Source organism: Gymnodraco acuticeps, unplaced genomic scaffold (assembly GCF_902827175.1).
Source record: "Gymnodraco acuticeps unplaced genomic scaffold, fGymAcu1.1, whole genome shotgun sequence".
In the NCBI taxonomy this organism is placed as follows: domain Eukaryota; kingdom Metazoa; phylum Chordata; class Actinopteri; order Perciformes; family Bathydraconidae; genus Gymnodraco; species Gymnodraco acuticeps.
In genome coordinates, this window is record NW_022992199.1 from 905,922 (window position 1) to 930,097 (window position 24,176).

General features: G+C 40.7%; 2 protein-coding genes across 2 annotated transcripts in view; both read left to right on the plus strand.

The window, feature by feature from the left end:
• smc1b (structural maintenance of chromosomes 1B) overlaps nt 1–17,641 on the plus strand; it is a gene marked incomplete in the record, with an annotated part of 21,730 nt that extends 4,089 nt beyond the window's left edge. Inside the window, 14 exon segments of the mRNA XM_034205563.1 lie at nt 667–813; nt 2,307–2,444; nt 2,663–2,779; nt 7,669–7,775; nt 8,400–8,541; nt 9,746–9,891; nt 10,578–10,731; nt 11,136–11,240; nt 11,316–11,472; nt 11,586–11,740; nt 12,736–12,887; nt 15,882–15,951; nt 16,926–17,036; nt 17,122–17,641. Of these exon segments, the coding sequence (XP_034061454.1) occupies nt 667–813; nt 2,307–2,444; nt 2,663–2,779; nt 7,669–7,775; nt 8,400–8,541; nt 9,746–9,891; nt 10,578–10,731; nt 11,136–11,240; nt 11,316–11,472; nt 11,586–11,740; nt 12,736–12,887; nt 15,882–15,951; nt 16,926–17,036; nt 17,122–17,196 (1,776 nt within the window).
• Nucleotides 17,642–18,069: 428 nt separating this feature from the next.
• borcs5 (BLOC-1 related complex subunit 5) lies at nt 18,070–22,644 on the plus strand. The gene is made up of 4 exons (XM_034205537.1): nt 18,070–18,536; nt 19,003–19,146; nt 19,877–20,034; nt 20,694–22,644. Exons 1-4 carry the CDS (start codon nt 18,479–18,481, stop codon nt 20,925–20,927), a joined length of 594 nt encoding a protein of 197 aa, XP_034061428.1. The 5' UTR covers nt 18,070–18,478; the 3' UTR covers nt 20,928–22,644.
• Nucleotides 22,645–24,176: the final 1,532 nt, after the last annotated feature.

Here is a 24,176-nt window from a genome sequence, read left to right on the forward strand (position 1 = left end):
TCCCTCTCTCTCCTGACAGCCTGTCAGTATCGTCTCATGCAGCTCACTGATCCAGTAATGAGTGACCCGAGAGTGAAGAATAAATATATGTATAACTAGTTTAGCTTGTTCCAGAGGTAGATAAAATAGCTAAGTGTGTTAGGTCTAACTCTCACTGGTCCGTCACAGTGGGCGGAGCTGCAGGATTTCTGCTTCACACACGTTGCATACCGCTATTTTACTGTCATTTTCGGACACCTTAAAATACAGCCAGACCGGTGAAGCCATTTGGCGAGTTTGTTTTGCCGCACACTGAAAAGCGTCATGTATTTTACGTCATGCGATCGGCTCTCGCGATCGGCCTTTTTTGAGAGCACCGATCGATCGGCAGAGAGTGAGTATCGGCCGATATCGATCGGAGCATCTCTAATAATAAGAAAAACACTTGGATATTCTCTAAGATTATGAAGTCACAAATCTACTAGAGCAATCTGTCTATTATGTTTTACTTCCTGATCCACAAAAGCCATCTCCTCCAAATCAGTTTGTTGTTGTTTTCTTCTGAATTAGCCCAATTCATGGCAACCTTGCAAAGTAAAGCAACGGTTCTATTGACAGCAAACAAGTCACTGCTTACTGGGTAACATATAAGGCCAGCAGACGTGTAATCAGATGTGTTTCCTGCAGACAGTCTCTCTGGACGGGACGCTGTTTTCAAAATCAGGCATGATCTCTGGAGGCTCCAGCGACCTGCGGGCCAAAGCTCGTGGCTGGGACGAGAAGGACATGCTGCGGCTGAAGGAACGCAAGGACCAGCTGACAGCAGAGATGCGCGTGAGTACACACTAGGGATGTAACGATACTAAAAACTCATGGTACGATAATATCGCGATAACAAGTCCACGGTACGGTATTTATCGCGATATTGAATAATAAAAGAAAAAAAAAAAACATTCAATTTTTTTTTTTTCAATAAACTTTTTTTTTACTCTGAAAATGTTTCTTTATTACATAATAAATCTGATTTGTACAGCATTTTAGTAGGATAGCAGTATTTTAAAGTGTCAAAAACAAAGTGACAGTAACAGACTGGAACAAAGAAAACCAGTGGTTTTTGTACCTACTAGTACCCAAACAAAGTAGGGCATTTTCTTTGTGCCACTGCATCTCACAAATAACAAGGACATTTAATAATCAGACCCTGCAATAAAATAAATCAAGTTTCACTTTAGTTTTTCAAGTAACTCAGCTCAAAACTCACTAGTCACTCACTCAGCATCATCAGACAGGTTTTTAGGAATATGAGAATGTCCACATTTCCAGGTATTTATAAGCTGGGATGTTTGGGGCATTTACAATATCCCCTGCTCTGGAAAAAAACTCTCTCGCTTGGTACTGATGTTGCTGAGACAGCAGTGGTCCGCGTTAACCGAATATTTTATTTATCAATGACGGAAAAATCTGAAAGCAGTCTGTCATTTTGACAGATTAGAACAAACTCGGAACAGCGCCAACGTTTCCCCGCAGCGAGGCTCTGGTGTTATGCCGTGTTATGCATGCCCTCTAAAAGTAAATGATATAGTTTCCAAACCGTACTTTGCCGTACAGATCAACACATGTCTGGGAGGTTTTGCTTTACGCTGTTTGCATAACACCGCCCCCCCCCCATTGACAGTTCACGAGCGTGCTCTCTTGTGAACTGTTCAGACCTGACGGGTAATAAGGGATTATGACGGACATTTTACGATCCTGTCTGTCAAAATGACGGACAGCGAAAAAGTCTAACGCCACCTCAGTGGGATGAGGAGAGATATGCTTTGGCCATGGGTGACAGCAGTGGGTAAAACTGCATTGTCTCTCCACCACTTCAAAAACAATACAGTTTTTGCCAAGAAGGTGAGGCTTATTGACAGGGCGAGATATAAATATACTGTTGGTACTTGTCAATGTCTCTAGGTATGTAAATGTAGCCCTGTAAATACGATGTCCTTTTGTGTTCTGTTGTTTTATGTTCATGTTGTAACCTACTTGCTGCCTTGTTGGACAGGTCTCTCTTGAAAAAGAGATCGATGATCTCAATGGGACCATCTGGTTAAATAAAGGCTTAAAAAAAAATATTTAAAAATAATCGCCGTAGATTTTGTCAGTCTCACGACGGTATTGGGACGTTTATTTACCGCGATATTCGGTATATCGTTACATCCCTAGTACACACACAAAGTGGCAAATATGATGGAAAATCATGCCATGAAACTCGAGGGAGTAGTTAATTACTTCTATTATTAAATTGTTATTAACCTTCACTCTGTGTTTTTATCCTGTGACAGGATTTGATGAAGCTGAAGCGGAAGGACTCAGACCTGAAGGAGGTCGTTGCTCAGGCTCAGGGCGTTCAGACTCGCCTCAAATACGCCAAAACTGACCTGGATATCATTAGGAAGAAAGACATCCTTAAATGCCAAGCGGTAGGGTCTCTGAACTCTGGTCTTCTCAAATGTAATACCATAATGTGATTGTACTGTGCCATGACCCTACTCTATGTGTACATGTCAATTAGAGCCCCCTTTTATCCCATCGCTTAAAATCATAATGGTTTTACAAGAATGTTTTGTATAAGGGTGACACAGGAGCGAAGATCGTCAACAGTATTTTTGTCTTATCATCTCCTGCTGGTTGTTCTCAGGAGATTTCTCGTATGGAGAGTGAGTTAACAAACCTGGACTGTCAGATCCAAATGCAGCAGGAGAGCGTGGAGACAAAGGACGCAGAGAAGGGGAAGATCAGAGAGCGGGTCGACCAGGTACGGCTGACTAAGCATCTTCTCCAACTTGTCTGTTGTCTGTGTTCATTATGCTGACGCTGCCAGTGAGTTCATGCCACTACTAAATTGGTTAAATGTTAAATTAAGCTAAATAGAATCAGGTTGGTGTCTCCACCGCTTAAGTTAAATTAATTGCAATATAAATATCATTACCATCATTACAAAACACTCACGGTATACCTAACCGAAATCAGATCCGGTTTTCGATACTTTATTTATTTTTATATAAAAGTGAGGCGTAATATCCTTAAACTCGCACCCAAACCGTCGGAATTACGATGTCAATTTCGCCGTGAAACTCCGCAATCGAGTCACTTCTGAAAATCTAAATTGTGGCTGCATATGACTGCCAGTCTGAATGGTGGGGTCTGTAACGACTGCCAGTCTGCATGGTGGGGTCTGTAACCACTGCCAGTCTCAATGGTGAGGTCTAACCACTGCCAGTCTGAATGGTGAGGTCTGTAACCACTGCCAGTCTGCATGGTGGGGTCTGTAACCACTGTCAGTCTCAATGGTGGGGTCTGTAACCACTGCCAGTCTGAATGGTGGGGTCTGTAACCACTGCCAGTCTCAATGGTGGGGTCTGTAACCACTGCCAGTCTGCATGGTGGGGTCTGTAACCACTGCCAGTCTGAATGGTGGGGTCTGTAACCACTGCCAATCTGAATGGTGGGGTCTGTAACCACTGCCAGTCTGAATGGTGAGGTCTGTAACCACTGCCAGTCTGAATGGTGAGGTCTGTAACCACTGCCAGTCTGAACGGTGGGGTCTGTAACCACTGCCAGTCTGAATGGTGAGGTCTGTAACCACTGCCAGTCTGAATGGTGGGGTCTGTAACCACTGCCAGTCTGAATGGTGGGGTCTGTAACCACTGCCAATCTGAATGGTGAGGTCTGTAACCACTGCCAGTCTGAATGGTGGGGTCTGTAACCACTGCCAATCTGAATGGTGGGGTCTGTAACCACTGCCAGTCTGAATGGTGGGGTCTGTATCCACTGTTAGTCTGAATGGTGAGGTCTGTAACCACTGCCAGTCTGAATGGTGGGGTCTGTAACCACTACCAGTCTGAATGGTGAGGTCTGTAACCACTGCCAGTCTGAATGGTGGGGTCTGTAACCACTGCCAGTCTGATGGTGAGGTCTGTAACCACTGCCAGTCTGAATGGTGAGGTCTGTAACCACTGCCAGTCTGAATGGTGAGGTCTGTAACCACTGCCAGTCTCAATGGTGGAGGTCTGTAACCGCTGCCAGTCTGAATGGTGGGGTCTGTAACCACTGCCAATCATGAATGGTGGGGTCTGTAAACCACTGCCAGTCTGAATGGTGGGGTCTGTAACCACTGCCAGTCTCAATGGTGAGGTCTGTAGCCACTGCCAGTCTGAATGGTGGGGTCTGTAACCACTGCCAGTCTGAATGGTGAGGTCTGTAACCACTGCCAGTCTGAATGGTGGGGTCTGTAACCACTGCCAGTCTGATGGTGAGGTCTGTAACCACTGCCAGTCTGAATGGTGAGGTCTGTAACCACTGCCAGTCTGAATGGTGAGGTCTGTAACCACTGCCAGTCTGAATGGTGAGGTCTGTAACCGCTGCCAGTCTGAATGGTGGGGTCTGTAACCACTGCCAATCTGCATGGTGGGGTCTGTAACCACTGCCAGTCTGAATGGTGAGGTCTGTAACCACTGCCAGTCTGAATGGTGGGGTCTGTAACCACTGCCAGTCTCAATGGTGAGGTCTGTAACCACTGCCAGTCTGCATGGTGGGGTCTGTAACCACTGCCAGTCTGAATGGTGGGGTCTGTAACCACTGTCAGTTTGAATGGTGAGGTCTGTAACCACTGCCAGTCTGAATGGTGGGGTCTGTAACCACTGCCAGTCTCAATGGTGAGGTCTGTAACCACTGCCAGTCTGAATGGTGAGGTCTGTAACCACTGCCAGTCTGCATGGTGGGGTCTGTAACCACTGCCAGTCTGAATGGTGAGGTCTGTAACCACTGCCAGTCTGAATGGTGGGTCTGTAACCACTGCCAGTCTGAATGGTGAGGTCTGTAACCACTGCCAGTCTGATGGTGAGGTCTGTAACCACTGCAAGAAGTTTATTTCTGGAAAAGGCGGCAACACATCCAACCTCCAACCAATGCTGTCTCGTATGGCAACCAAGTCCCTTTGTGTTCAGGGAAGCAGCGTGCCAAGCGAGAGAGTGTTCAGTTCAGCAGGTGATATCCTACGCGGTGAAAGCGCCCGTTTGGATCCAGAGAGAGCAGATGCACAAAACTGAACTGTGATGGGATTTGTTTTCTTTCATCAGGCAAATGTTGATTTTAATGATGTTATTTGTTTTATGTGCAATGCCGAGATCTCATGATCCTTTATGTGTTCTCTGGTCAGTCGAAATCTCAGGTTGAATGTTGATTATACTGGTGCTATTTTATTTTTCCATTGACAAGGTGTTATTCACGCCTGATGGTTGTTATAAATGATATTGCAGAATCTGTTTTCTTCATAGATAACGTGTTTTTCATTGTTTGTTCAGTACTAAAAGTCCCACAATTGAATTTAATATTAATTTCACATGTTAACTATATCATAAAGCGCTTCATGGGAGTAATTGCAGGATGATTACATTTTTCCCTTATGCAACATGAAAGTATCACGATATGTATCGGTTGAGTATCGGTGTCGTTCAGTGGTATCGGTATCGTAAAAAAGTCAACGATATGCAACCCTACTCGCTGCTATATAACATGTGCAATACTATTATTATTATTATTAATAATGTGCTATGATAACGTGCAATTACGTATCTGCCACTACGTTTTTTTGCACTAATAAAATACTGGTACATTAATTATGTGAGCGCCTATGTTTCCTGTTTCCTGTAGATATTTAATTTCTCTTTTTACTGCACGATTAGTGTACAGTTGTACTATTATGCTGCTGTGTTTATTGTATTTGTGTTACTCTGGCACAACAATTTCTTCGGGATGTATAAAGTCTTATCTTATCTTCAAAGGGGTTTTGGGTTAGAAGAAATGATATACAACAGAGTGCATAAAGGGTTTTAAACACCTATTTAGTTTTTCTCCAGTGCTACATTTGCATACTTAGATGCTAAATCGTGTATGAACCATTATCTAATGACTAGCTGCATGTACTTAAGATGTTGCTGGATGTCCTCCCAGATCAATATTTTCTAGGGATGCACCGAATATTCGGCCACCGAAAATTATCGGCCGAAAAAGGTTAAAAAGGCCCTTTCGGCCGAAAGGGTTTTAGCACCGAAAAAATATCACCGAATGTCAGAACAGGCTTACGTTGGTAACCTAAACGTGTTGTTGTGATGACGTAATGAAGACGCGGCGACCATGCTCGCGGCTGGCTCACAGCCAACATGTCTGCCGCTTGGAGATACTTCACAATATCAGAGAAAGAGGCGCGGATTGCGATTTGCAAAACGTGTTCAGCTGACATTTCTCGAGGGGGTGTAACTGCAAAGACTTTCAGCACTTCGGGATTACTCCACCACTTGAAATCTAAACACCCGGACAAATATGCGGAGTATGATGAAATCACCAGCGCACAGGAAAAAAAAGTCCTTCCCAGCACCCCGACTCCTTCTGTGGCGGACCTTTTTGAAAAGTATCCAGTTTTCACTTTATGTATCTTTATACAATGTTTACTACTTTGTTTATGAGGCCTTATTTACAGATTCTTGAAATTCAATTGTAATTTCATTTGTAAATACTATAGTTACATTCATGTGGATTTATCCAGTTTGCACATTTGTATGCATGCACTTATAGGTGCATTTGTTGTTGTTGAAGGCCTGGCTGTTACAGTCTTTATTTACACTATTTTGTTGTAGGCCTACTGGCCTAGATGTTTATGCAGTTTTAAAGCCCCTTGGCTTTGTTCTGAATGCACTTTGTTGTAGTTATCCTACAGAGAAAATAAATGTACTGTATGCATTCAAAAGTGCTGAATAAATGTTGTATGGACCCATAATAGTGATTATTATTTAAGTTAAGTTTTGCCATAATCATGTCTATTTCCATAATCAGGTAGCTGAACAACATTGGTAAAAAATGTATACATTATATATATATATATTTCTATTAATCATTTTCGGTATCGGTTTCGGCCAAGAATTTCCCATTCGGTGCACCCCTAATATTTTCTCATATATTTATTATTTACAGTCCTTTCTGTACACACAACATGTAATATATGTCTGTGTCCAGGGACAGAACCAAGCCCCCAGGAAGTGTGCCGGATTCTGAGGAAAATATTCGTTGTGGCCAAACGGCGGTACTACACTTCCGTATCAGTCGCTGGGCCCGGAAACACTTTTCCCATTGACTAACATTTTTTAACTAAATAAACTACCCAGTATGAACACTTGTATAGCCCTTATTAAAAACATTCGGTCCTCAAGTTGTAAAATGTGCTAATAACGTTATTCTGAGAGTTATTTTCCTCGGCATTATGAACGCGCATCCAACCCACGGGACCGCGCCGCCCGGCACGTTCATGTGACGTGTTCAGTACTACATGAGTTTTACCTTTACCCATGGATGCACAATAAGAACGGATTATATGAATACTTTCGTGACGTTTCGCTCTCTCAAAAGTTGGGCCATTTTGTCTTCATGCGCCAATGAGCAACTCTCAGGAATGAACGAGGCCCCGCCTCCCACGCTGTATCCAGTTCTTATTATACATCCATGGACAGAACCCCTTCCTCCTCCACCCTTCCTGTTACTCTTCCTGAGGTTTCTTTTGAAACTGTTTCTCTTATCTGAAGGGTCTAAGGATAGATTTTGGCTCAATGAATAACGTTTGCTTGTCTTGACTTTAACTGTGTAAATACTCAGATGGAGGACTTGGTGTTTTCTGACTTCTGTGCTGAGATCGGAGTGGACAACATCAGACAGTACGAGCAGGAGAACCTGAAACATCAGACCGAGATCGACAATAAACGGTACGAAAAACACACAGTCACATTTTCATATTTTATAAAGTTCCTTGCAAGTTTTCATTTATTGATTTAACTTCTGAGAAGATCTTTACTAAGATACTAAGTGTTCTAAATATAATGTGACAGTACGTGGGGTAGGTAATTCACTTCAGAAACACTTGTTATATTCCATGGAATGCTCTTAACATCCCGATAGCAATGAATATCTTAAATGCTTTGACAACAAATACATAAAAACATTTCATCAGTGGAAGCCGTAGCGCTGTAAAAAGCACGACCAATCATCTGAGCCGGCCCGGCTAAAGTAACTGGATGGCCTACCTGCCTGTCAGCCTTCCATCTGTGCACACACTTATCTCGTGCCCTCATTGGTCATGTGTGCGTTCGTGTGTGTTGGAGGAGGGGCTCTGTGAGGAAGGGGCAGATTTTTGTGGCTGTGTATTTTCAAATTCTAGCGCACTCGAGCTGGTTTCTCCATTCTTACCTACCCTACCTTTAAGCTATAATGTACATAACATAATGTATATCTTCCTGTTCAGAATAATCTTGTGTGTCTAAGTATTATTTGTATGCATGATTTTCTTCATGTGTGTTACTACCTAAACACCTTACATTGTCTTCTTTTAGCCTGGAGTTTGAAAGTCAGTGCACTCGCCTGAACGCACAGCTGGAGTACCAACAAGAACAACTGGAGCAGCAGAAGAATAAGCTCCACAAAATGGAGGAAACCATCGACAAGGAGGAGAGAACCATGGCCGAGCTGAAGAAGGTAGTCATCTCAGGCTTTCATCCTGTGTTGCTATCGTCAAACTGCCTCCTGTAGAATCAGAATCCCTTTATTCGTCCCACAGAGGGGAAATGTACATTGCTACAGCAGAAAAGAGCCAAAGACAGCTTAATGTTACTAAAGCGTGCATGAAAAAGTATTGAAGTTACACATTATACAAAATACACATCCTGTAACAGTTCTGAGGATTTAGCAGCCTGGTATATATTGCACAGTTTTTAACGGCATTATTGCTACATAAACATTATATTGCAGTCTTAGTGTCGCCAACTCGTTTCTAATATGCAAAAAGAAACAAAAATGCGTCTATCATGTATTTTCGATCTTTCCAATCCAGACAAGATCTCTCTCTCCCGTCTGTGTGCGAGGGGGCGGGGCAGTTTACACACACGCGGCTGCTACAAGCAGCAACACATGGCGGGGATGGCGGAGAGAAGCGCTCCAAGGTGTGGTTAAATGTTACCCGTCTTGAGGCGGACAATGCTCGTTGCCAATAGTGTTTATGTAAGGGGCGGTAACACGAGCAATTTATCTAAACATTTAGCAAAAGTGCACCACATCCAGACGGAGGAATGCACCGGGTTCAACTGTCTTTCTAGTAGCTCTGTAGCTCCATCCACGAGTAACGTTTCCACGTCAGGTGTTATGTATGCTAGCAGCAACACACGGAGTTAACTCAATTACACAAACATGGGTTAATGATTAGAGGAAACTGAGTTATTTAGTTTGTTAAAGTTTCAGCTATTCTGTTCACAGTTCTGTCATCAGATTATTTAATACGACTTGTTAAAACACTGTTGTTTCTTTTGATGTGAAATATTATTTATTTAATTTAAAATAAAAAGCAATGTTAGTTTTGTTCACAATTTGTTAATTTAATAATATATGTATTTTTGAATCAAGTATTCATCTTTATTGTCTTCATTGTTAGTTTCCACATGCCTAAAACAACCTCAAGCTAAATCTAAAAGTTGATGGCTAAATAAGAGCGTTTGAGAAAGGCATACAGTAATAGTCCGAATAGTCGATTAATCGTTTCATTAATCGATTATCAAATTAGTCGTTTGTTGCAGCCCTATGGAATACCCACCTCCTCATGGAATATATATTTTCCTCCAAATGAGATTTAAAAACAAATGTATTTAGGAATATTTCTGCATGTGAAATTACTCCTCTCCCCCCCCAGGAGGAGGAGAGGCTGCTGGTTGCGGTGGAGCAGAGTCAGAGCAAAGATCTGGAGTTGAAGAACCAGCTGCTGGCCAAGAAGAGCCAGATGGCCGCTGCCAAAGCTGAGCTGGACCTGAACACCCAGAGCCTCCAAGGGATCAACAAGTAACTCCACCTCCTACACCTCTAACTGTGCTGACATGTTGTACATTAAAGGGGACCTATCGTGCTAAATGCACTTTGTGATGTCTTTTATACATAAACATGTGTCCCCGGTGCGTCGGGGAACTCACGCAGCGTCAGAAAATAAAACCCTATCTCTTTTTCTCCGTACCCAAATCTCTAAAAACGGGGCTAAAATAATTAAATTGCATACCTGTTCTTTTCTTAAACACTGAAAACGGGTCCCACAGACCCAAACACCACACAAAGGTTAAAGGTCAGCATATAATAATGTTAAAATGTGCTAAATATATACACTGCAAAAAACAAAAGAAAGAGGAGTAAAAGTAGCCCCCGACTTGTTTTATTTTTTGAAAGTAGCCCTCACCCTAAAAAAGGTTGGTGACCCCTGGTTTAGACAGTAGCTAGCTTTATCCCCAAATCAGCACTTTAGAAACAGGAAGTGAAACAGAGGGATATGAGGCATGGCTAGAATGGGTGATCTGTTTGGTATTTTGAGCAAAACACTTCATAGACATGTTTTTATATATTTGTATATATCTGAGACCTATTTTATTGCCTAAAAATAGCATGATAGGTGACCTTTAATGGAAAATAGGACTTAAAAGCCAAAATATGTGTCAAAACACCATTTAAAATATATTATTGTGGTGTTTCTCTGTCTTCAGAGAGTTGATGAAGTTCCAGCGCGAGGTGATGTCTGCAGAGTCGGCTTTGGAGCAGAAACGTTTGTTCCGACACAACATGCTGGTCGGCTGTAAGATCCAGGGTCTGCCCATCGTCCTGCTGTCAGGGAACCTCGACGAGGTCAGCGAGGCGCAGGTGTGACACAGAGAGATTTAACTCGTCGTTTTCGCCATTTAGGGCCAGCTGTGGCTCACGAGATAGTGCTGGCGTTTGCCAATAGGAAAGGTGTGGTTCGATCCCTAGCAGTAAACATTTTGATGTATCCTTGAGCCAGATACTTTACCCCAAATTGTGTGTTTGAATGTCTGTAAATGTTTGTGAATGGTTTGATTAGTAGCAAAGACTGGAAATGAGTCCTGCACATTTTTGGCAAAAGTAAAAGATATTAAATTGAGCTGAATGATCACATTTGAAAAAAACAAATAATTTAATAAAAGAAACTGCACTTGTTTTAGAAAATGTAAAGCTGAGAAACCCTGAGGACCTAATAATACAACTGTCAGTGTCAGTATCACCTGATGACACACTCTCCTTTGCAGCTGGACACAGAAACTGAAAGCACTTCAACCATGAACACCACAAGCATGTATGAGAGAGAGGCACAGCTGATCATCGACTACTCTGGCCTGGACGAAGATTTTAGGGTGAGCCATGAACCCAAAGCATTGTGCTATGTTGATCAGAAATGAATCTATAACATGCATTGAATGTGTGTGCAGAGTCTAGAGGCGGAGAAGGAGGTGCAGGCGCACATTGAGAGGCTGAATGAGTCCATGTCCTCCATCGAGGGAGTTCTGCAGCGCACCACCGCCCCCAACCTCAAAGCTCTGGAGAAGATAAGGGAGGTGAAGGACAAGCTGCAGGGAGTGACCGACGGTATTTATCAAGTTTTAGTGACAAAATGAAACTTTAGTTAGGTGTATTTAATATAATACAAATATAGTATAACTATGTGCACATTTTAAGTTAACATGTTGTCCCTCCCTCAGTGTTTGAAGCCAGCACCAGAGTGGCCAGAAAGTGCAGTCAGGAGTTTGAGCAGGTGAAAGCAAAGCGCCTGCAGCACTTCACTCAGTGCTTCGATCACGTGTCTGTCGTCATCGATCAGATCTATAAAAGAATCTGCAGGAACAACAGCGCCCAGGTGAAGCAACAAAACCTCAACCACAGAAACACACTCTCAAGTTTCTATACATGCGACGTAAAACCATCATCATGCTTGTGCAAAATATGAGACTGATAGGTGGCAAACGGATCATTGCATCTACAGTGTATACACTCAAAACAGTAACAATTTACTTTAATTAGCAGCTTTAATAAGTTAAAGGTCCCATGTCATGCTTTTCTGGTTATCACCCGTCCTCTTGTGTTATGAAGCTTTGTCTGCATGTAAACGGTCTGCAGTCACAACCCCTCAAAGTGCACCCTGTAGCGAGTAAAACTCTAACACAGAGAAGACCTCTCTGTGCTGCCCCAGAACGCCTCGCTGGACATTTCTCTTTTTCCATTGTTTACTTCCTGGTGACGTGACCATTCCCAAATGGACCAATCCGTGGAGCTCCTCACACACACACACTCACTCAGCCGTATCTTTTCTCAGCCGCGGTATTCTGAGGAGTTTCGCCGGCACCCTCAACCTTATCTATTGTCATTACTGGTGTCATTTTCTGGTTGCTATCGCCATTGTAACACATACACACACATCAGAGCACAGTGGGCTCACAGGGCCGTTTAGGACAGAGAGTGAATACACAAACTATACAGAGATGCTGTGAGAAACCAATGTGAGTTTGGAACATTGAGCAATATAAATCTATTCTAGTAGACCTCAACAATGGAAATATGATCAGTAGAAATGGCCGTGACACGGGACCTTTAAACTGCTTTTAATCAACCTCATAAAATAACGTGGAACCTGTAGACAAAATACATATCATTTAAGTCAACATTTGAATTTGTTGACTGTTGTACAGCTAGAATAAAAGTTTCCAACCAACTGTTGTTCCTTCTTGTAAGGCACTTAAAATTCATCTAATCATAAACAGTGTGCACGGTTCATAATGTTCATTAACATTGGGCATTGCAGAAGATGTTACAAGCAAGAACAAGAAGCTTTTAATCCCTCTGTATGTGCTGCAGGCCATTCTGAGTGCAGAGACTCCTGAAGAGCCGTACCTCGGCGGCATCAACTACAACTGCGTGGCTCCGGGGAAACGCTTCATGTCCATGGACAACCTGTCGGGTGGAGAGAAGGCCATCGCTGCCCTCGCCCTGGTGTTCGCTATCCACAGGTAACACTGGGCTTATAACCCAACCCTAAAACACACTATATGACTTTACATTAGACAAGGTTCATGATTTCAGGGTGTCCGCGGGGTCTTAAGAAGTATTAAAAGTAGGGCTGTCAAACGAAAATTAATGAATCATGATTAATCACTAGGGGTGCAACAACTAATCGACTTAATCGATTAAAATCGATTACCAAATTAGTTGCCAACTAATTCAGTCGTCGATTCGTTGGTGACGTCATCACGTGTGTTTTACGCGCCGTTAAGCTCCAACGTTATTGGTCTTTTTATCGGTACTGTATGTATTATTGCTACAAAAACATATCGCAGTCTTAGTGTCGCCAACTCGTTTCTAATATGCAAAAAGACAAACAAATGCGTCTATGATGTATTTTCGATCAGACGAGATCTCTCTCCCGTCTGTGTGCGAGGGGGCGGGGCAGTTTACACACACGCAGCTGCCACATGCCACAGAACGCGCTCCGAGGTGTGGTTAAACTTTACCCGTCTCGATGCTCGTTACCAAAAGTGCAATAAGAGTTCAGCATGTAAGGGCGGTGACACGAGCAATTTGACTAAACATTTATCAAAAGTGCACCGCATCCAGACGGAGGAATGCACCGGGTTCAACTGTCTTTCTAGTAGCTCTGTAGCTCCATCCACGAGTAACGTTTCCCCGTCAGGTGTTATGTATGCTAGCAGCAACACACGGAGTTAACTCAATGATACAAACATGGGTTAATGATTAGAGGTAACTGAGTTATTTAGTTTGTTAAAGTTTCAGCTATTCTGTTTACAGTTCTGTCATCAGATTATTTAATACGATTTGATAAAACACTGTTGTTTCTTTTGATGTGAAATATTATTTATTTAATTGAAATAAAAAGCAATGTTAGTTTTGTTCACAATTTGTTAATTTAATAATATATGTATTTTTGAATCAAGTATTCATCTTTATTGTCTTCATTGTTAGTTTCCACATGCCTAAAACAACCTCAAGCTAAATCTAAAAGTTGATGGCTAAATAAGAGCGTTTGAGAAAGGCATACAGTAATAGTCCGAATAGTCGATTAATCGTTTCATTAATCGACTATCAAATTAGTCGTTTGTTGCAGCCCTATTAATCACCATTCGAACTATGTCCAAAATATGCCATTTCTTTATGTATATTGTTGTGGGAATGGAAAGATAAATGAAAGAAGGCGGATATATCCATTTAACATAATGTTGTGATCAGCTGTTTTAGCGCAGTTCTCCAGTGAAGGGAGAAAGTCTCCCTCCGCAGCCGGTTGGCTAGTTTTGGCACAATTCCGTTGTACAGACCGACGTTAACAGCAGCCCTGTCTGTGCACACGGAGACCGACTCTGTCGTCCGGTGATCTAACCGCCTTCTGGAAATGCTTCACAAGTACGTCGGTACGCAAATGCGCTTTGTGACACAATACGCATTTCAGAGAGATTACGCACATAACCTGCGTACCAGTTATGTGCACCCCTGTACTACAGCAAAAGTATTCTCCGTCGGGACTTCCTGCAACAACACCACGCCGTTATCTTGATTCTGATTGACCAGAAGACATTATCAAAGATGTTCTATTGAGAAGACGATCACTACGTGACAAAAGTTTTCAAAACCGTGGCTACTGAAATCAATCTTACTAACTGCTCTCTTTGCAATTTACTCCGCGCGAGTTAGCAGACTTTATTTTGCTTACTTTAACATCATTTCTCATGGTGGGGCTAAGCCATTTCTTGGTATGGGTGTAGCCTACCCCAGCCATACCCTGGCGCTGCCACTGGTGGCACGTATGGGGCGGGCCATTCTGCACATGCGTTAAATAGGTTAAATATCTTTAACGCAATTAATTCAAAAAATTAATTACCGCCGTTAACGCGATAATTTTGACATCATTAATTAAAAGTTGATCAATCAATTTAGCGAATATTAAGGCTATTAAAAAGTATTAAACGGCATTTCCCAAGGTATGACATTTTGTAGCTTGTTTTCAATAAGTATATAAATGGTCCAAAGAGGTTGTATTCTACAGTCTGCCTGAATGTAATCATGGCGTAAGTGTGTAGTGTGATTCTGTGTAGTTTATTGATGGCATCCCGTTGGATTTGACGTCATCTGAACAGGACATCTCACGCTCACTGCTTGATAGCGCGCGAAGGCCCGTTTACGCCGGTTGTTAAACAACATCGTTATGGGGAAATGCAAGTTTGCGTCCAAATGGTTGGAAGATAAGGAGGAAGGACAATCAATACTGCATATAGTCAATGTGAGGTGAAGTGTGTCGCCAAGGTAACCGGTTAGAACTCCAAGTGGAGATGAGGTCTTCAAATGTATGGAAAGTTAAAAAAGGTCTTACATTTGACTTCAGGAATCCTGCATATACCCTGGATTTATATGGCGTATTTCAACACAATAAAATGCATTAAGATATTTTGCCAGGGGGATAGGAACAATAAAATATCTAAATGAATGTGGATACTAAAAGAAATGCACATAAAAGCAACCGATAACACGTAAAATAAACAGAATTTTAATTCTTCAACACCAGATTGACATACCATTATTCCCTAAAATAATTTACCAAGATCTGTTTTTGCTAGATATTCATTAATCTGGACAGATGGAAAACTTTAAAAAAGGAGATCAAATAAATACTACCACAGCTGTTGACACTAGTGATTCCAGAAACAACCATTTTGCAAGTGGCCTGGGGGTACTTAACTTGTAATGAGTTTTTTAGCTGATGGATGGACTAATAAAGTCAAACTATGTAATTTGGAGAGTCTGTTGATCCTCTCCCTGAACCCGTCATCACTCCTTCCTTTTTATTCTCTTTTGCACTTGATCCTTTTCCCCTTCTTCTGATACTTCTATCTAAAGCACTTTCCCACATAATCTTATACTTGTTGCATCAGTTTTTAACGGCCCTGACTTTAACATTTGACCCACGTCGTTTGGCTCGCTGCTCTCATGTCTCTCAGTTTCCGCCCCGCTCCCTTCTTGATCTTGGACGAGGTGGATGCAGCGCTGGACAATTCAAACATCGGCAAAGTAAGAAACCAGCTGCATCTATTGTTTATCATTCATTTTTGTTACAGCAATTATCATCAATCAACCAACAATTCCAATTCTTCAATTACATACATCCTTAATGTGAGGATTTGCTGCTTTTTGTATGTTTTATATAATTTTGAACTGGATATGTTTGGGCTTCAGAGTGGGATGGACAATGCATGATCATTTCAGGGATCACTTCTGCTTTTGGAGAATTGTGATAAATACACAGCTTTTCTTATAACCTTATTGTGCTTGCAGATCATTTTGTGTTAAATAATAAACACAAGTATATTTTATATGATATAACAGGGGGGTCCAACTCAAATACACAGTGGGCCAAAATAAAAAAAATGGCTACTAGTCGAGGGCCGGACTGGTTCAATGTTTATTGCAGAACTTATTGAAATGAACTTATTGCACATATTAAACCTGGAACTAACAAAGCTAAATTATTGCCCATAAAAACAACATTAAACATTAAATAATCAGTTGCATTCATTTCTTATGGCTCTATCTGCAGCTTTTCCAGAGTCATTTCTTATGATTACATTTCTCCACAGGCCAACAACAGCTTCAAAAAAACTATTTCCCTCAAAGAACAAACCAAACATGCCCTGTTGTCGTGAGAGAGAAAGTACAGAAGGAAACATCCATTGAACTCAGTGCTGCTCTGTGATGCTAGTTCAGATACTTGGCATCTCATCTCGGGTGCAGGTTCATCAATGTTTGGGCTCAGGCTCTGAGCGGAGGAAACCCTCAGCATTGAGTGAAGGTGTGCGTGCAATATACCGGCGGGCCAGATCTAATAGTAATTAGAAATTATCCTGCGGGCCGAAATTAAATCCACCAAGGGCCTGATTTGGCCCCCGGGCCTTGAGTTTAACACATGTGTGATATAATATAATATAATATCAGACTGTGCTAATTGACCTTTTCACTGAGCACGTGTGTGTTTTGTTTGTACCCAGGTGACGAGTTTCATCAGAGAGGAGTCCAGAGAGAACTTGCAGATCATCGTCATCTCCCTGAAGGAGGGGTTCTTCTCCAAGGCTGACACTTTGCACGGAGTCTACTCAGATGTAAGACACTTTTATAGTATTTTACAATTCCTAAATTCCTATGTGTTATGACAATACTGAAACTAAGTAATTCTCTTCTCTACAGTTTGATGAATGCATGTTCAGCGGCATTCTGACCCTGGACCTGCGTCCCTACAGTCTGGTGGAAGATGGAAATTAGGCAGAAAAGTAGAAGAACCTGAATGAAGCCCTGGCATTTTTGTCTCTTACAATTATGCTTTCTCATGTTTAAACAAGTTACCTTCAAGTTAAATATATTATAGATCAAAGGAGGATTTCTATGTTCAATTTTAGCCTGTTTTACTAGGTTGATTTTTACTAAAAATATGTTTGTTAGTGAGTCTGTTCTATGTTAATATAAAAAGAATCTTACACATTTTGTCAATAACAAATCTAAATGCAGCATTTCTGCTCTTACGAGTTACAACATTCAATTGGTTGAATTGCAAAAACACCAGCGTTAAAATTTTAATATGTTCATGTTTTAAAAAGTGTTGTGGCTGTTGTTTATATATACAGAAAGTTTCATGTTATTCCACTGTGATTAATGTTGGCATGTTAGGCCTTTGTTTTTTATACGTGTTCATTTTAAATGTTTTGTATTCCAGTTGTGCTTTTGTCCTGTTTATCTACAGTGTTAAAGATTAACTTGACTGTATGTTTGTATTACAATGTGGAGGTCTGAATTGGCCACAAAAGAGCACAATTACACTATGAGGTTAAAACATATTTAAAACCCTACAAAGAAAAACATACTTTCTAGCGATATATATTTATCATAATCAAAATCACTATTGTTTATATTTCCATGGTAAGTTACTTAGCTTTTAAGGTGATTCATATCCCAGTCTACCTATTAATTTATCTTAAGTAATGTTAAAAACGGTGAAAACCTAATCTCCAACTGTCAATAGATAGGGCATAAATGTAAGGTTTGACCATAGGGTTTTCCTACTATTTTGATTATTTCTGACCTCACCAGCAGTAGGGGGCAGTAATATTATGGTCTGGACAGAAAGAGGCAGACCCCGTGACCAATATTTACGGAAGTGATGTCTGGTCCTGAACTGTCATTGCTGTTGTGTCCTGTCCTGTATTATAAATGTGTTAAACTCTTAAAATACTCGGTTATCCCTCGCCGTAAAGATATAAACCTGCTTAGCTCTCACTTAGCTTCAACGGTCTGCTAACCTGTTAGCTAGTAAGAGCAACTGACGTTAGCTATAACGAAGCTAACTAGCTTCAAACCGCATAGCTAACAAGGACTGTGCCTTTTGTTTTTGCTACTCTGGAACATGGTTACTTCGGTGTGTGTTTTTGAGGTCGTGTGAAGTCTATGTACACGGTTATTGTATCTAGTACTTTGGGTTATTTATCTCGCTGGTGTTTTTTGTAACGTTGACGAAAGCTAACCGCTAGCTTGTTCGCCAGACGTTATCACCATGGGAGCCGAACAGAGCGTAGACTCGGAGCACAAACACTCCGACTACAGCTCCTCGGGTAAGATCACTTCTCTAACTTAAAAGTAATTCTTATTTAGTAATTATTGAATGTATGAGCTTGCCATTGAAGTCATGTGAAGTTGAGTTAGTGAAGCACTGAGTATTTCTTTATTTGTAACATGTAACTACTATCAGCTTCACTAAATCTCTAAGTAATATTTTGATTTTTTTTTATACTAACGTTACGCTTAAATCATTTGCCAAGATTGCATATATAAATTAACTCTTAAATGAACCATTCTGCCTAATGGAGACTTTAGATACCTTTTCATATTTTGCTGATACATTTTTTTAATTTTTACTTCACTCACATTTTGGATTGACACTGTGACAACTTATTTTCCGTTAGTAAAAAAAATAGTACTTCTTTCATTTCTGGTAAAAAGCAAAGAAAGCCAATATAAATGTTAACTGCTCAAAAGAATGAATGCCTGATGATATTAACAGGACTTTTGTCTTTTCAGTGGTGCCCTCTCCAGCGAAGCAGAAAGCAAAGATGGATGATATCGTCATTGTGGCTCCGGGGACTCAATCACTGCGAAATATCCACAACGACCCAGATGTTATTAAGCTTCAGGAGATACCTACCTTTCAGCCCCTTTTAAAAGGTACATTTTAAACTCCCAGCTACCTACATGCATTATAGAGGCATCTGTCAAATATGTTGCTAAATCTATTGTGGTCAAATTCAGGTTACACACTTCAGTCAACAATTGCTCACCCACATCAGAAATCCTATATTCTCTATCAGATATTATAGGTATTAAGTGAGCCCTAGAAATGCATATATATAACGTTTAAACCTGAGTCTGGGTACTGGGGTACAATTTCAGTTAAAGGCGAACAGAGCGAAAAGCACACATAATATAAGTTTGAGGGTGCTAGATAAACAAAAACTGGAATCAGACATCAGATGTGCACAATGCACTGATACTTCCAATAACTAATATTTCATTTCACAGTGTTTTGATTTCTCTGTTCTTTGGAGTTATTGTTGATGTCTGACAAAGATTACTTTAATATTGCAGTGTTGCTTCATGAAGTTATGGTTATTGGAAGATATCAGTAGATTTTGAAGATCTTCTATCCTTTCATTTTCCATAAGGAGATATTCAGTTTCATATGATTTTCCACACGTTCCCACCAGTCCTTTTTGAAAACTTGTAAAGACTGCAGCCCATTAGCACTGTGTTAGAAGCTGGATAATGAGCCAAGGTTCCTGTGTAGGCGTACTCCTGAAATAGCAGAGATGTAACTCTGTCAGATCCTGTGCATAGCAATTAGAATAATTGCCAAGTGCGACGCAGTTGTCGAGTGTTTCATCTCTGCTTTTTACAGGAGTGCTGAGCGGTCAGACGTCTCCCAGCAGTTTGTGTCTGGAGAGGCTGGACGCCGCTCAGGTTATGCAGCTGTGCATCCGCTACCAGGACCATCTGCACCAGTGTGCCGAGGCCGTGGCCTTCGACCAGAACGCTCTGGTCAAGAGGATCAGAGAGGTAACGCTGCCTAAAGAACAGCATGTGATATTAACCATGTATGTCTCATTAATAAATCCCCCCAAAAATAAATTAACTATTGTGTTCCCAATTGAATGTAGAGGGTCTATGGTTAGTAAATAAATAAACCATTTACCTAATTTAATAAGAAAATAAGTCATTTGTTCTACCATAGATTGCTCTACAATTTCGACAATCTAATAATAAAAAAAACTGATAATTTTAAAGTGTACAATATTTGTATTAATATGGCCAATGATATTTAAAAAAAGTAATATTGCACATGTTATTAATGTTATTGTACTTATTGTCAGATGTTTACATCAGAAAATTAAATTACATTAATTAATTGACATGAAGAAATGTATCAAATAGAAATTCTTAAATTTATAATATTGTGTTTGAGTTTAAGACAAAATAAACAATTTCAAGCTTTTTCCACTATATTTCAACATTGTATGATTACTTAATGATCAAGTGATTTCTTTAGAGTAGTACAAATAGAGATACATTCAAATTGCACGTACATATGAAAAATACAGTGAATAATGTTCATGCTTTATGTGTTGCTGATATCGTTTTCACAAGTTATTTTAAGAGAATTTATCAAATCTTGCCAAAAGTCAAAGGCTATATCTATCCTCCCTGTTTCCCTCCAGATGGACTTGTCAGTGGAAACCTTGTTCAGCATAATGCAGGAGCGCCAGAAACGCTACGCCAAGTACGCCGAGCAGATCCAGAAAGTCAACGAGATGTCAATGATCCTCAGACGCATCCAGATGGGCATCGACCAGACGGTGCCACTGATGGAGCGCCTCAACAACATGCTGCCTGAGAGCGAGCGGCTGGAGCCCTTCAGCATGAGGCCTGACAGGGATTCAGCTTCCAAGTAGCCTCCTTAAACCAGAGCAGCTGATTCTTACTGAGTCTACATCCAGAGCTGAAGCTAGGAGGAAGTGCAGGTGTGTGCAGCTGTAGGGATTACCCCCTTTTAAATTAGTTTGTGTTCAAAGTCAAGGTAGAGTTAAGGTTTGAATAGGAGAGTCAGTTATTTTATTATTTCCCTTAATGCAGGAAGTAATGCAGAACAAGTGCTTTCAAAGTGGCAATAGACATCTTTTCCCCTGCTAGCGATTATTGTTGGCGCCACAACTAGGACAACTACTCCAGACTATCAGGGAAAGAGCTAGAAATATATTCAAAAATGTTATATCGTAATTAACTCCAAAAGCTGCTCATAGTAATCACAGACCATGGCTCTTCTGCCAACACCACAGGGGGTCGCTCCCTTTCCTCTTGGCAGTCTCTTCCAAGCTGCAACCAACTCAGCTACTCAGCTTTATGCTAATGAATGTAACTGACATTTTAAAGCAACTTTTTGGGGCTTGTTCTAGTTTATTTAATTGGAAAAGAGTTGGCAGTACTGCAGAGGATACAGTGCATTCTATTTCCACGGCTTTGTGCCATAAATCGAGCCTACGTGATGTGATTTTTCCCTGTAGACAGAGAAGCATACTGAAAGCAAGTCTTGTAGAAAACCAATCTTAAGACTGATGGTTGCCTTGTGCAATCAACATTTCATTTTAAATAATAAGGTAAAGCAAACAACCTGATACCTGAGTTTAAGCGCAGCCTTCTGCTCCTAGCGACTGAGCAGCAAAACTCTACAGCTGCAGACTTACGAAGTGCTGCGATCAAGTGTGTGGAGATTATTGCTTATCCCATACCTGCAGGGAATCAAACTGGCAATCGTCCAGGCACTCGCTTTCCTGAACAGACAAGAGAGGAACAGACACTTTTGATTGAGTCAGAGTGAACTCCACTCGCCCGAAAAAACATGTCCTGCAGCTTTTAAGGAATCTAATAGGTGTGAGCCGCATAACACTTCTAAAACAATTCCTGCTGCTTGGGGGATTTGTGCAAAACATCGGAGCCGATTGATTTTGGATCTTACGCCTCGCTCTACAAATATTTGTCGTTTGTGATCCTGATATTCTCCTCGATGCACGCCAAATGCCCCGCTCACTGTTTGGATGTCCACTCCATGAACCGCTTGCTTACAAGACATTTTTTAAACGTTCTGAATGTTGGAATATCATGTCGAAGAGACTCGCGAAGAGTAGCAAAATGGATTATTGCCTTTGGATTACACAAGGAGCCTGGATGTACTGTATATTAGACGTAAAACAACAAAGTCTCCCAGGATACAGAGGATACTTTTCAATATTTCTATGCTAAATGAACTTGACATTAATTTATTTGGATATGTTGGCTGTTTGCATGAACAAGTGAAACAAAGGACCGAACCTGTTGCTGCGGATATGTATGTAGAGGTGGAGAGAAAACATTATAGCAAGTAGAAAATCCAGCAGTAACTTTGTGTGTTTGTCAGCTTAACAATCATGACAAAGATACACAAGTCCTCAGAGCTGTTATATGATATATGGCTATGTCTCTGATCTGAGGAGAGTTATCAAGTTAACTTCACATCTGTTGAACATGTGTTCCTGCATCACAAATCATGCTTGTTTGGCTTCAAGGGTCGATTAAATTATAAAAATAAAAACACATTTTCTCTCTTACCTCTGGAGAGATAAGATCGCTTTTGATCATTTTTGTTTAATTTGTCCAGGTCTTTGTTGTTGTCGAATACTTGGGCCTCCAGCACAAATCCATTGACGTGATTTAATGTTTACAACACCACAGTAATGAATCGGCAGCATCAGTGTTGGAGAAATGTTCCTGTCACCTGAGATAATCCAAAAAACTAATCGTCAACGTTTTTAACATAGGCAAGGCAAGTTTATTTATATAGCACTTTTCAGCACGCGACAATTCAAAGTGCTTTACAAAACAAATTAAAAGACTTTTAGGAATAAATACAGTAAAAACACATTATATAATGGCATTTCACAACAGGCATTACAAAGCAAAGATAATCAAATGAACACAACAGGTAAACAATACATGTTTAAAAGGCATACTGCAGTGCGAATATGAGCAGCTCAATTAAAAGCAGCGGCAAAGAGATATGTTTTCAGTCTCCATTTAAAAATAGTAAGAGTTTCTGCGGACGTGTTTGTTCCAGATTGTCGGGGCATAACAGCTACACGCTGCCTCTCCACGTTTTGTGTTTACTCTCGGAGCCGATAGCAGACCCGTCCCTGAAGACCTGAGACTCCTGGATGGTTCGTAATTATGTAGGAGATCGACAATATACTTTGGTCCTAACCCATTTCGTGATTTTAAAACTAGCAATAGTACTTTAAAATCAATTCTTTGGCCGACTGGAAGCCAATGTAAAGATTTCAGAACCGGACTGATGTGATCCACTCTTTTAATGTTAGTGAGGACTCGAGCAGCAGCGTTCTGAATCCGCTGCAGCTTTCTGATGGATTTCTTTGTGAGTCCTGTGAAGACACTATTGCAGTAGTCGAGTCTACTAAAGATAAAAGCATGGACAAGCTTTTCTAAGTCCTGTTGTGACATTAGTTTTTTAATCCTAGATATGTTCTTCAGGTGACAGTATGCAGACTTAATGACTTGCAATGTGACTGTTAAAGATTAGAATGGATTATATATGATCCATTTTCAAGAAATTCAGTTTCCCAGACAAGTTGTGGAACTTGTCTGGGAAACTGAATTTCTTTAAAACGTTTCCATTAAATAGTTTCTGAATCACATTGCTTACATTTTAATATCAGTGTTCAATGCTGTGAGCAAAACACAACAAATCAAAGTTGTATTTGGTTGCACCAGAAATCTCAAAAACCTTGTCAAATTAAATTAAAAAACATGTCCATTGCTAAAAACAACTACATTTAAGTTAAAAAGTTTTATTTCTGAATTCGGGTCAACACATACTTGAACTAGTTTTTCACATATCAGTTTGCAGTGGGTCAATAACAAATAATACCATGAGAAAATATGACAAATGGTGTTATTATTGCAGCAGTGTTTTGAGTATGAAGTCGTGTAAATCCACCAGGTGGCGCCGGAGATAACTGACATAAATTGTAATGGTAAAAGTCACTGAACAGCTGTTTCAGTGGAAATATAACAAGTTAGCTGTTGATAGCACACTGACTGCATTAACACCTACGGTTGAACAGTGATGTTTATTCCTGTTCAACAACCAGCCA

Bases quoted from the DNA above. Each gene is read 5' to 3' on its own strand.
- borcs5 (XM_034205537.1), top strand. From the start codon at position 18,479: ATGGGAGCCGAACAGAGCGTAGACTCGGAGCACAAACACTCCGACTAC. The intron at 18,537-19,002 runs GTAAGATCACTT...TTGTCTTTTCAG, and splicing joins CTCCGACTACAGCTCCTCGG to TGGTGCCCTCTCCAGCGAAG. The intron at 19,147-19,876 runs GTACATTTTAAA...TGCTTTTTACAG, and splicing joins CTTTCAGCCCCTTTTAAAAG to GAGTGCTGAGCGGTCAGACG.